We start from the raw sequence: 14416 nt of genomic DNA, 5'->3' as shown, positions 1-14416 counted from the left end.
AAGAGTCATATAGTTGACAGTGGTGAAGGGGGCTTCTGGAGAGGCTGGAAATCTAGTAATGTTCTATTTCTTTACCTTGGTGGTGATTACACAAATGTGTTCACTTTGGGATAATAGAGGTAAACACTTAAAACTTGGTACATTTTCCTATATATACATTATACTCAAATAAAAAGTTATAAAAAGGAAGGAAGGTACAAGCCCTCTGTTCTCTCCTTCCTGGTACTGGAGACACAAATTAAATGAAAAAAGTTGGAGCAGCCAGATTAGACACAGACAGAAGCTACCAAACACTGAAACTGGTAAAGCTGTCTTCTCAGCTGAGGACTTCTTACCTCTGCTATGTCACATGAGAGAAATAAAATTCTATACATTCTATACTATTGAAGCTATAGAGAACTTTTTATTTATTCATTTATTTTTCATTTTTATTTCTTAACTTTCAGAAGGTACATGTGTCCATTTACCAGAGAGGATGGAGAGAAGGTGGGTGGAGAAAAGCATCCCCAAATGGGGCATGGTCACACCACAATTTCTCCTCCATTTCTTCATCTTGTTAGGATGTACAGGGGGACCAGCAGTTTGCTATGTAATGGACTCCCATGTAGTCAACCATGGTTCGCATCCCAGACCCAGTGGCTTAAACTCATGCCAGGCACGCGTGCATGTGTGCCCAAGATCCCGAGAGAACAACAGAGGAAAAGGGATTGTGGCATGGCCATCCCCCCTGGGGGGTGATTTCTCGCTTTCTGTCTCTCTGTCTCTCTCTGTCTGTCTGACAAGCGCACGCACCCTATAGCAAAAACCTCTCCAAAAAAAAAAAAAAAAGGATGTACATATACACATGTACCAAGTTGCTAGTGTTGGGACTCAAACCAACACTGGCCATGTGGGACCTGGCTCCTATAAGCCAGATCCTATTTGTTTTGTTATCCATGATCTTGCTCTGTCACAATCTTTTTGCCTTAGCCTCCTGAGTAGCTGGGACTATAGGACTCACCATCACATTCAGTTTTTACGGTGGGCTGGGAATTGAACCCAGAACCTGGGCTCCCCATGTAGCCTTAGTCTGCAGAATAGCAGCATCTCACTAACATGTGCCACCACAGCTGGGTCAAAACTACAGAGTTCTTACATCTTTTTTTTTTTTTTTTTTTTTTTGAGAGGTTTTTGCTATAGGGCACGTGCGCTCATCCGGAAGACAGAGCAACAGAAAGTGAGAAATCAGTCCCCAGGGGTGATGGCCACGCTGCAATCCTTTCTCCTCCATTCTCCTCTCGGGATCTTGGGCATACATGCACACTTGCCCAGCTGAATTTAAGCCACTAGGCCTGAGACTCAACCCGTAGTCGACTACATGGAAGTCTAGAGACATAGCCATTACGCTAACTGCTGGTCCCTTACATTTTTTTTAATAGCAGTTTTAGAGGCATCCTAATTAGTAAATAAGAAAGTATTAGCCTGAACACAAAGTATTTTTGTTAATGTGTAATTCGGGTGTTTTTACCTGTTTGCTTTTTTTTGCTAAGGAGGAGAGGTATTGTAGATGATTTTATGCTGTAACTGTGACCTCTATAAGTTCCATAAGCTGATTTATGTAAAGATAAACAAAAGTTCTTGTTATTCCTAACAATAACTAGCTCTAAACTATGTTCTGGATCAAAAAAGACTTTATTGGTTTTATTTTTTAGATACCAGAAGTTATTGAAACAATTAGTATACTCTGAGTAGAATCTGTTACCAGATGTTAGTAATGTATCAATGTTTTCTTATATTTAATCAGTATACTATGGTTATGTAGGAGCATGTTCTTTTATTTAGGAAAAATACACTGTAGTACCCAGGAATAATGAGCCATCATGTCTGCAACCTACTGTCAAATGATTTAGAAAAAAAACACTAACATGAGAAACAAAGAAAGAAAGGTAGGAAAGAAGAGAGAAAAATAAGGGAGGAAGGGAGATAGAGGGCAATGTGGTAAATTGTTAACAACTGGGGACTCTAGAAGAAGGATATGTGAGAGTTGTTCTATTTTGGTAATTTTCTGAAGACTTGATACTACTTCAAAATAAAAAGTTTAAAATATAATGCTTAGTGTGGTGCTTACGGTGGCTGGATCCCACATGGCCAACTACGTGGTTCACATTCTGGACCCTGAGACTTGAAACACACACTGGAAATGTGTACGTACACACCCCAAATCCCAAGACAAGAATAGAGAAGAAGGGACTGTGGCATGGCCATTCCCCCTCAGGTGTGCTTTGTCACTTTTCCTCTCTCTTTCTCTGTCTCTCTAGCAAGCACACACACCCTGTAGCAAAAAATAAAGATAACATAAATTGGTTATGTCTGTGAAAAGCCAAATATAAACCAAACAGATTTGTGCTATGTATAAAACACCAAGTGCACAATAAAGAAAGAAAAATGACCAGAACAATAACTAGTGGGTTCCCAGGACAAGTTATCAGTAGTGACTTGAAGTCGTCTAAGGTTTCTGAGCATCAGTTATCATTTTTTTTAGAATTACCTATTTACTTAACTTTGTTATTATTATTATTTTTTATTTTGATCAGAGAGAGTCAGAGAGAGAGAAAGGGAAAGTGAGAAAGAAAGCCACCAGGTCCAGGACTCGAACCACAGTTGGCCACGTGGGAGTCCTGAGCCCTTAACTGCCATACTACCTGCTGGCCTGAGCATCAGTTATCTCACTGACAGCATTTAATTAAGTGGTTTTTAAAGTTCTTTTCCAAGGACCAGCAGTTGGCATAATGGCTATGTTGCTGGACTCCCATGTAGTTGACAGCAGTTCAAGTCCCAGACCGGGTGGCTTAAACTCACGCCAGGTGTGTGTGTATGCGTGCCCAAGATCCCAAGAGGAGAATGGAAGAGAAGGGATTGCGGCATGGCCATCCCCCTGGGGGGGGGGGGGTGATTTCTCGCTTTCTGTCTCTGTTTCTGTCTGTCTTTCTGGCGAGTGCACACACTCTATAGCAAAAACCTCTATATATAAAAAGAGTAAAGTTCTTTTCCAAGTTTAAAATTCTACAATTCTCAATTACTTCCTATGCTTACTACCTTAACCTCCCATACATTTTATTTAAAAATACACGTTTCGTAAAATTAATATACATTTTTTTAATTCCAAGACTAAAGTTTACATGATTTTTCAACAAACTGTATATTCAATCATAGGGGAATCTTTAATAAGTGACTCAAAATCTTGTCAATTTGGCAGCAGCCACTATACTCACATAATATCCACACCTCCTGGAGTAGCTGATGATGATGTCTGCTCTTTGCTTGATGAAGAATCAGTAGTACATTCTGGTTCAGATACTGAATCACTGCTGCAGGGCTCACTATTTGGAGATGCATTTCTTTGAGAGGTAGTGTCGACTGCTATAGATGTTAATTCACCCTCACTGAATGCATCACTTATAAACATGCCTTCATGGGTTAAATAAGCCACCTCTGTGTCCAGTGAATTATCTTTCGCAGCATGCTTCTGTTGTGAAATCTCCTCCAATTCTCTAGTCCTTTGGTTTTTGTCAAGAACCGAGAGAACAACACTGTGAATGATATTTAACGTTGCCTACAAGAAAACAGGATACATTTTTAAACTATTTAAAATATCTTGTACCTAAAGTTCCCAAAACTGAATTCTGTACATGTTGTTTTGAACATCTATGATCATAAATGACTAAAGGTCTATATATCAGAAAGTTTACCAATCTTTTATTTCATAGTAAAAGTGACTTGTGAAAAGAACTACTCAGGGCCAACCAGCGGTGTGGTGGTTAAGGCAGCTGGATCCCACATGGCCAACTATGCAGTCTGAGTCCCAGATTTGACAGTCTGAAAAATATGCTGGGCACACATGTGCATGTGTGTGACCAAAATCCAAGAGGAGAATGGAGGAGAAGGGATTTTAGTGTGGCCAACCCCCCTGAGAGGTGCTTTCTCCCTCTCTCTCTGTCTTCTCTAGTGAGCACATGCACCCTCTGGCAAAATTAGAAAACAAAACAAAAAAAACCTGCTAAAGTTTAAAAGTTTAAAAATAAGAGTTCCTGTATTTAGCTCATTTTTTAATTGGCAATCTCCTTAAAATATATTGCATACTTCTCTAACCTCTTAAACAGGTTACATTAAACACAACATAACTTGCCTATCAGAGTCATATTAATTGATAGACCTCCTTAAAAGGAAAATAATCAGGCCAGACTGTGGTGGTTAAAAGGGCTGGATCCCATCTGGCCAACTGTAGGGCACGAGTTCTTGTCCTGGTAGCATGAAAAACATGATGGATACATGCACACAAGTACCCAAAATCCTGAAAGGAGGGAGAAAGGAAAAAGAGACTGCAGAGTGACCATCCCCTGGGGGAAGGTAAAGGGGCAATACTTTCTCTCTCCTCCCCTCCCCGACCACAGGCACACACGTGTGTTGAGTACATGCACCTTCTGGCAAAATGGAAAGAAAAAAGAAAATCCATGTTCCTTACCAGGCCTAGTTCCTGCCCATCTCTCTCCTCATCTCATATTTTCTCTTAATTACTACTGTCCACACATTCTGGTTCTCTTTCTATTCTATCAGTCCAAGGTTGTTCCCACCTCAGTACCTCTGCGGTTTCCTATGCCTGGAATGCTCTTCACCTTGGCCTTTGTACACTCTTCCTTCTCATCACTCATGGTTCTGGCACAAATGGTGAACTGCTAAAGAGGATTTCCCAGATTCCTCCCTCAGCAACTCTATCCCACTACCCATTTTTGTTTTGCCTTAGTAGCATTTATCATTAGCTCAAATTACTTTTTCTACTTTGTTTATTCTAGGTCTTCTTCATTAGGATGTTAACTCCATGAAATACCATGATCCTAATGCCTACAATAGTGCCTACCAAATAGGAGGGCTTTATAAATATTAAAGCTAGATAAATGGTAGTTAAGTTTATGCTCTTATCCATTTTCATGGACTACTAAGAAATAAGGACAGGCAGTGGTGTGGTGGTTAAGGCAGCTGGATCCCACATGGGCAACTACAGTTTGAGTCCCAGACCTGGCAGCTCGAAAAGCATGCCGGGCACTTAAGTGTGCATGTGCCCAAAATCCCAAAAAGAAAATAGAGGAGAAAGGATCACATAGGAACCATGCCCGTGCCCCTCCTAGGGTGGGGTGCTTTCTCATTTTCTCTTTCTGTCTCTTTCTCGTGCTCTGTAACAACAATAAAAATTAGGGAAAAAAAAAAAAAAAAAATAAAAAAAAAAAAGTAAGGGACCAGCAGATGGCATAATGGCTATGTCACCAGACTTCCATGTAGTCAGCCGTGGTTCGAGTCCCCACCCCAGTAGCTTAAACTCATGCTGGGTGTGTGTGTGTGCGTGCCCAAGATCCTGAGAGGAGAATGGAGGAGAAGGGACTGCAGCATGGCCATCTCCCCAAGGGGGGTGATTTTTGTGTTTCTGTCTCTCTGTCTTTCTGGTGAGTGCACACACCCTCTAGCAAAAAAACCTCTCCAAAAAAAAAAAAGGAAAAGGCTATTGTCTAACATTCATGGTTGCAGTCTCATAATTTGTTGCTTCCTTTCTCAAAACTTTCTTTGAGATCTTCATGGTTCTAGGATAGCCACTCTAACTTCAGGTCTTGAAAATCAGAATAAGGGGCAGGGCCGGCAGATGGTGTGGTGGTTAAGACTCTGGACTCCCACAAGGCCAACCATGATTTGAGCCTGGACCTGGCGGCTTGCTTTTTCACTTTCCCTCTCTTTCTCTCTCTCTCATCAAATTAAAAAATAATAAAATAATTCTTAAAAAAAAAAATGGGCTAAACTAGTCCAATCAACAATGAAACACCAAAGTCTATCTTAAAGCTAAAGAACATACATAGAAGAGACCAACAGTGCTAAAGAGAAACAAAGCCAAGGCTTGATGACATCAACAACCTTTCTATCAAATATGTAAATGCTGACCTAACTTTGGATATTTTTCAGTTATATGAACTAATAAATCCCCTTAATTTTTTTAGTCACTCTGAATTCTGTTTCTTGTTATTTGGAAGCACTCTAAGTAACATAAATATCCCACACAGTATACAGCAGATATAGCCTTCAAATGCTTTAGTATCAAAGTATCCACAGATATTTTATATTTTTCTCTCTCCACTGATCACAACTTCTGTATTGTCACAAATTTGCTTCTTGCTATACTCCACCACAGCTGTTTCAACTCTCTACTACCCTCTACTACTATCCAATCTTTGATGTGCTTCTATCATTCATCTTCATTTTGTCTTTCTTCTTAATTATCTGTATTACTGATTTTTTTTAAGTTTTATTTTATTTCTTCTGAGAAAGAAAGAGAGAAAGAGAGACAGAACTCCCAACAGTCCTGATGCCACAACCTATCCTCAGCTTTCGTGAGCCCTGGACCATGACCGTGCATATGTTTAAGGTATTTAGGGAGGTCTCCATACACAAACCCAGAACCTCCTCCCTACATGGATCAGCCTGGAACAGCATCACATTTTCCTGCTGTGCCACCATCCAGCCTCCTAATTTTCTTTCTTCTTTTTTTTTTCAAATAAGACCATGATGATGGACAGAGTCTTCTCTTCCCAACAGCTATTCTACATGTCCCTTATGGTATATTAGCCATATAATTTGGGTGGAACTGAGCCCACCTTCTAGCTTGTTCAGTGTACTTTCAACTTCCTAGTTTCATGATTATTAACTGATTATTAAAAGAAGAAAAATACAGATCTAAACCAATCAAAGCATGGCATTTTCCTGACCAGTGATTGGATATATGATATAAATTGGTTTAATCAATTAAAGCCAAGGGCTTTTACTTAATGACTAGAGGGGAAAAAAGTCTCTTGCAGTGATACCAGGCATGCATATAAGTGCCCATGATGCAGCACGCTAATAGACTGGAGGAAGGGGACTGTGGTATGACCAAACCCTGTAGAGGTGCTCATTTCTTTCCCTGTTTTTCTCTCACTTTCATATAGATGCACATGCACTGTATTATGAAGAAAGAAAAAACATTTTCAAAACCTCCTGTGGTATATATAAATGTGGTTAGGTCTGGAACTAATAAAGCAAACAAAGGAAGGCAGAAATGAATTAAAAACAGAAAAATTAAGCTGGAAAACCAAGGGGGAAAAAAAACCATGTACAAAGATGATTCTGGTCTTGAACTATTTTTAGTTATCTGAACCAATGTTTAAACTAGTTTGATTTGAATATTTTGTCCCTCTAAAGTAACAATATCTTAGCTGATACAATAATAAATTTCCCCTATGTATCAGGTGTTCTCCTAGGGATTCTTCTTTGCTGTTTTCACCATATCTACAATTTTAAAGAATTGCTGACTGTTTTTACCAAGTCCAGAGCCATTCTTATGTAAGGATATCAGAAAACTGGCCTCCAAAAACAAGGTTTTTTTTTAATAATCTATAGTGGGTTCAATGGTAGATGTATTGTTTACTTTCTAAACTACCTACTTCAGCAGTCTGTAGACAAACTTATGATTCAAAAAGCCAGGCAGCTAACCCAAATATAATTGCTTAATTTTCAGAATAGAGTGAATAAAATACCATGGTAATCATATTAATAAATAACAGATAATTATTTGTGCTCAAAATGAATAATTAAGAACTAAAAATTCCATTAAAGAAAAAAATGCTGGGGACCAGCAATGCACGTAATAGTTATGTCATTGGACTACCATATGGCTGATTGTGGGTAGAGCCCCAAACACAACAACTTAAAACTCACACTAGGTATGTGTGAATACATGCATGCCCGAAATCCCAAGAAGAGAATGGAGGACAAGGGATTGTGGTGTGGCCATCCCCACTCAGGGGTGATTTCTTACTTTCTCTCTCTCTCTGTCTCTCCATTGAGTCCACGTACCCATAGCAATAATCTTTTTCTAAAAAAAAAAAAAAAAAAAAAAGGAAAAGAAATCACACAAAAAAGTATTATTATATAATACTTAATCAAGTAAGCTTTATAAAATGTCTTGCTAATATAAAATGAATCATCCATAATCATAAAATTTGCTAAAATACTGTGATACATTTTAATTCCTGTTTAAAATCAAGCTTCTCTAGAAAAATTACAAATAAATTGTGTTTTATTCAAGCTTGATTCTCTGTGTATGCATCTATCTATCTGTATCTGTATATCTATGTGTGTGTGCACGCATGTGTGTGTTTATAGGATCTAGAAAGTTGAGTTAATTTTAGAGATATTCTCGACAAATTGATACATAAGCTTACCTTAACTCTCTGTAGAAAAATTGTAAACTTAGAGAAAATATCCTTTAGCAAATCAAACCACTGGGGGAAATTCAACATTCTCATCTGATCTGCAAGCCTAGAAAAAATAATTCATACAAAAATGATTGCATCTGGGCCAATAAGATAACATCTGCAAACTGGAGGAAACTATACTAAATACTACCTATTGACATAAGAAATGCAATTTTACTTACATATCTAACTAAAATCGTGGAATCTTGAGTTGAGGAAGTCAATTACCAAACAATTCCTACTTACTTATGTAACTTTAAGACTAGTCTTGTCAAAGTATACTGATGCATGAACCTTATAACAATTCTATATGAACATGCTTCATGACCATTGAATGAATGAACCATAAAGGAACAAACCAATTTTGGTTAAGAGTGAAAACATATTCTGGAATAAAATAGAAACATAGTATCTTCCCCAACAAAATGAAAATGTCTTTTCCACATTAGCATGGTAGCTAAGAGCATTGGCTCTGGAGCTATACTGCCACAATTCAAATTCCAGAAGCCTACTGGAATTACTGACTGTGTGACTCTGGTAAGTGACTTTATGCCTCCACATCTAACCCTCTCATCTTAACATGAGAAAAATAATAAAACCTACTTTATACAGTGGTTGTAAATATAAAATGAATTAGTAAAAAGTACTTAGAACAATGCAGAGTACATTTTTTAAAATGTACTGTAAGTATCAACCAGTATTATGTTTATAGTAGCCATTAATAAGTAACTTCAAGGTTAAAAAAAATTAGTGCAAAGTAAAATTCCATTAAGATATTTTACAGTACTAAAATCACTTGTTACTCTGAAGTTTTAGTGAATGTGCCACAGCTGGGGGTTTATTCTCAAAAGATTTTCCTATACTTGATCTATAGGAATTTCTCTATTTAAGAAAATAAAAACTAATTGATTCTAATATAGTCCTCATGACTTACATTTTCCAACTACTAGCAATTTTCCCATTGTAGTTGTTTCAACTAATTCTGAAAATAGGTTTTCCCAGGTAATAGTGTGGAAATTAAAACTCCACAATCTCCATTTTGCAGGTTTAGATCGTAGAAGCCTTAAAGTTGTCTATATTGCTATTCATACCATAGGCCAGTAAATAAAGCATAGATATTTACATAAATGAGAAATTCAGTCACAAAATATTATTCCTGTTCTTTTCAAAATAAAATAAGAGCAATTTCAAAGGTAAAACAGAAAAAAATTACAGATGTAGATAATTCGAAACCATATACTAAAACTTTTCAAAGCCACTTAGAAACTGGGTTTTACTTGCATTGCTAAATAATTTAAACTTAATACTTATTATTCCCTTGTAATAAGTTATCTTCAATTCTATCTTCTTCCTATCTAGGTTCTACTCCTCTTTGTCCTCTGCCCTAGCAGACCAACCTACTGGGCGTGACGTCTTAGGAGCTTATACAAAGACTAGGAAAGAAAGTACTTCTCCAGGTACCTCAACATGCCTCCTTCCCCTCACTCAAGGTTAGTTTTGTTTGTTAGCTTTTTAAAAACTTTTTTTACATGTCTTTTTCCTGAATTTTATTAACTGCTCTCTTTCCTTATCTCTTAAAATTAGTGCACTATCACTTGATTTTCCTATACACTGCTTACACCTTAGCAAATAATTCCTTAATAAAGTCTTCCATAAATTATTTTATTGTGTTTGTCATCTTTTCCCTGACTGATAAGCACCAATCTATATATTTATACTTACTTCACAATGACATCTGTGTCTATTTCTTCTATTTGTGAAACTTTATTAATCACACACTGTGAAATTTAAGAAAAAAAGAACAATTTGATTAATTATTTTTAGAATCCTAAGTACTTTGTTTCATTTGTCCATTAAAAGAACCTCAGTGGGTCAGCAAGTGGCGTGGAGGTTGTGCCATTCCACATGGCTGACTGTGGTTTGAATCTTGGACTTGACAGCTTGGAAATCAAGCAGGGTGCATGTGAATGCATGCCTGAGGAGCCTGAGGTGATAGGTGATCTCTCTCTCTCTCTCTCTCTCTCTCCAGAAAGCACAGGCACCTATAGCCAAAAAAAAAAAAAAAGTTCTGTCACTATAATCATTTACCAGACTTTTCTTACATATACGTCAAGATATTTGAAAACTGCTGTATTACTCTTACCCTATCAAATGATTATTTCAGAGTATGACTGAACTATAATAATTAAAATCTACTACTCTTCAACATCATACATAACAAACTATAATAGTTAATAAAATATAAGCCCCACATTAAAGTGCCAAAAGAAATTCCTACTGAATTTATATTCAAATCAAAATACTTTCCATGTAATACATACATCAATTTAAAAATATTTTAAATAAATAAATTATTAGACTTCAGTACAAGTCAGAAAATTAAAGCATGGCAGGTAAAAGAAAAATTTAGAGTTTAGTTCTGTATACAAACAGAAGGCCAGCAGGTGGCATGGTGTAAAGGTGCTGGACTCCCACGTGGCTCAAGTCCTGGACCTGGCAACTTAAAAATCATGTAGGGCATATGTGCAAACTACTCAGAATCCCAAAAAGAGAGTGGAAGAGAAGGGATTGTGCCATGGCCATTCCCCCAGGAGGTAATTTCTCCCTTTCCCTCTCTTTTCTCTCTCCAGCAATAATCACATGCACCCTACAGCAAAAGCCTGAAAAAAAAAAAAAAAAGGAAAAAGAAGTATACAAACAGTAAACCACACAAATTATGTTCATAGTTCAATGCTTTTTTACAAGTGGAGGACATGAAATTAAATATTACCGGTATCCAGAGCCCCTCTCCCTCTCCTGTTCCACTCCCTGCTCTTCTTACTTCCTCCCAAAGATACTGCTATGATGATTTCTAAACCACAGGTTAATTTTGTCTGTGTTTAAATTTTATATAAGTGGAATCATATGTACATATTATGTCTGGCTTCTTTAGTTCCACATTATATCTGTGATATTTATTTACATTTTTTTGTGTAGCTTATTCATTTTCATGGCTGCAGAGTATATTTCATTGTGTGTTTATCCAAAATTATTACCCTTTCCACTGATGATGGAATTTGGGTCACTTCCAATTTTTTACAAAAGTTATAAATAGTGATACTAGAAGCATTTCTACTGTGTTTTAGAGAACTTATGTGAGTGAATAGTGAATACATAGGGACAAAAACGCTGTATCACAATGTAAGTGACATTAGTAGATATTGTCAAATGACTTCCTAAAACAATTGAACAAAATGTAAATTATACTGTAGAGGGAAGTAAAGAGATTAATTATGTTTTGCTTGTTTTATTTAAACAAACAAAAAAATCCCAGATATGTACATTCAATCTAATGATGATTGTCAATTAAGCCTAATAAATGCATCTAAAATTATTCTCTTTTTCATATATTGAAAAAATGAAGTTCAGTGGATGAATTTAGCTAAGTAAAACAAGTCAAAACAAAGATTGGGAAAGACATAAAAAAGTCAGATGGATTTTAGTTTATAAATAAAATTGTTTAATGATCAGGGTGAAAAGAAAATGAACATTTGTCTGCTGCTGGTGGTTGTATAAATTGGAAAAATCCTTTTCTTTCTTTTTGGCAGACCATGTAAGTATTTGCCAGAGAAAGAGAGACAGGGAGTAAGCACCTCACAATGGGGAGTAGTCACACTGCAATCCCTTCTCTTGCATTGAGATTTGGGGCCAGAGTTAGGATTTGAATCATGTGGTCAGCCATGTAGAATCCAACCCCCTTAACCAGTGGGCCATGGGACCACCCTGGTAAAGTCTTTTTAAATAGCAATTCAGTCCCATGTATTAAAAAAATAGAGTTAATAATATTTTCTACTCTACAACCAATAATTCTATTTCTGGGAATTGGTATAAGTAAATAGTTTAAAATATCAAAAGCAAACAAAATAACTATACCAAAGATGTCTATCCCAGTGTTACTTACAGTATCAAACTGAAAACAATTTAAATATTCAACACAGAAGAAGAGCTGAGTAGGTTTAATCAACATTATGTGGTTAGAATCTAGCCAATCATGGTGGCACAGTGGTAACGCGACAGTCTCTAACCCAGTACACATCCTAAGCTCTCCTTGTGCGTGCCAGGCACAAATGCATGTGGCTGAGGTGATGGAAGGACTGCAGGGTTAGGCTCCTATTAGGGGAAGGACTGCAGGGTTAGGCTCCTATTGAGGGTGTTCTCTCTCTCACAGAGAGATATACTTTTTAAAAATGATATTTCTGCAGGTTTATATAATAAGAGAAAAAATTTGTGCTATGATTCTAACTGAAAAAATATGTTCAAAATCATATACACATTAAGACAACAGCAGAAATCAATAGTAATAATCAGTTCAGAAATACTCTTTTCCTTTTTATTTATTTCTTCCACAAACAAAAGAGACAGAGACAGAGAGTCTATGTGGGTACCCCCAACAGGGTCTTGATACCATGATCTACCTTTAGCCTGGGCTGGTTCAATTATGGACCCATATATGTATGCCTGTCACACTCTGGGTGGTCTCTTGATGTGAACCCAGAACCTTCCCATCTGGGTAAGCTGTGCAGAGCATCTTGTTTTATTGCCACACCAGCATTCCATCCCCTACATACAGACACCCACCCCACCCCCCCGCCATTTTCACTACAGGGAGCTAGCAATTCATGAGAGAAAGAAAGAAAGTGAGAAAGCACACCCCAATGGGGATGACCACACTAGAATTTCCTCTCCTCCATTTCTCTTTTTAGGACTTCAGGCAAGCACATACATGCGCTGTACACATTTTTCAAGCTGCCAGGTCCAGGACTCAATTTGCCAATTGGCCATGTGAGATCCAGCCTCTTTAACCACCATGCCACTGGCTGGTCACAGAAATATTCTTAAAGTGGCTCAGCTGCACGGACTCAGACAGAAAAGCATCACTGCATGCTGGCTGAGGCCACATGGGAAGTCCTAGGTTTGGAATGGTTTGGTGCATGGCCCAACTTGAACAAGTTAGGCACAGTGGTGCAAGCCTGTAGTCCTAGCTAACTAAGAGGCTAGGGTAAGAAAATCATGACAAGGAGAGACCATGTCAAAACATCTGTCTCTCTCTCTCTCTCTCTCTCTTTCTGTCCTGGGCTCACTCTCATTTAAAAAAAAGAAAAGAAAAGAAAAGAAAAGAAAATAGTCTTAAAGTGATAGTTTTTTGACTGGTAAAATGTTTTTATTATTTTGCTATATTTTCAATTTTTAAATAAATGAGTAAGTACTACTATTTACTTCATGTATTATAGGATAACATAAAAATAAACCTCACAAAAGAGTCTAGACCAAAATATATAAAAGTGTATGATTACCTGTTTAATGATATTCTTTGCTGTAATAATCACTTCTTCACCATACATTTCTAAAAAATTAAGTTTTCTTTGTTTTAAAAGTCCAAAAACAAGAGATACTAGTCTTTCCTGTAAAATAAATGTAATTTCACATTTTTAATATGAAATAATCTGACTTAGAGGAAGAAATATTCAGCATCAAGGATTTTATTTGATCCTCAGATCTCTATTCTTTACAAAGTATTTTCTAAAAGCCTGAAAAATAATCCCTCCTACAGCAATCTTGTCATCAGATTTCTGGAGACAGTACTCTAAAACAGGTAGATCCTATTCCACCACAGTGGATCAAATGAAGCTGATTTGGGAGCAAAACAATAAAAGAACATTTTTTTTTTACCTAGTTTCAACAAATAGTTAGAAAATATCCTTCTCTAACCCTGATGACCAATAAATACTTGGTGATCCCTGTGCTTTTTTAGTTCGTGGTCTAGAAGGCTGGAATAAAGATCTGAATGTTATATGGGAAATCAACTATTAACATATATAGCAGTCTTTTTACTCAGATATTATCAAGGCTTTTTGGATTCTTTACTAGTTCCTCACAGTGATTAGCACTGAGAAGTTACCAGAAAAGTGAAACCTGGATTTGATGTATTTATACATGCATAAAACATGTTCTTAATAGGTACTCAGCAAATTTATATGACTGATATCATGTAATAATGATAATTTTTGTTACAAAAGATAAACTCCAGTGCATGCACACATACACATGGAATATAAATTAATTTTCCC

At 36.9% G+C, this 14416-nt stretch overlaps 1 protein-coding gene across 7 annotated transcripts in view; it reads right to left on the bottom strand.

The window, feature by feature from the left end:
* The window catches only part of VPS54 (VPS54 subunit of GARP complex), a 75831-nt gene that overhangs the window by 32532 nt on the left and 28883 nt on the right, over positions 1–14416 (bottom strand). For all 7 annotated transcript variants that reach the window (XR_003549976.1, XM_027773327.1, XM_006152192.1 and 4 more), the window contains 4 exons: positions 13643–13750; positions 10032–10087; positions 8277–8373; positions 3252–3592 (listed from right to left, as the gene is read on the bottom strand). Coding sequence is in view for 6 of the 7 variants with exons in the window: in XM_027773327.1 (XP_027629128.1) it covers positions 3252–3592; positions 8277–8373; positions 10032–10087; positions 13643–13750 (602 nt within the window). In the remaining variant the exon portion in view is untranslated. The remainder of the gene's footprint in view (positions 1–3251; positions 3593–8276; positions 8374–10031; positions 10088–13642; positions 13751–14416) is intronic.

The sequence above is a fragment of the Tupaia chinensis genome, unplaced genomic scaffold (assembly GCF_000334495.1).
Source record: "Tupaia chinensis unplaced genomic scaffold, TupChi_1.0 Scaffold000341_1, whole genome shotgun sequence".
NCBI classification, from domain to species: Eukaryota; Metazoa; Chordata; class Mammalia; order Scandentia; family Tupaiidae; genus Tupaia; species Tupaia belangeri.
Note: the sequence above shows the minus strand (reverse complement) of the source record. Positions and strands in the feature narration are given on the sequence as shown.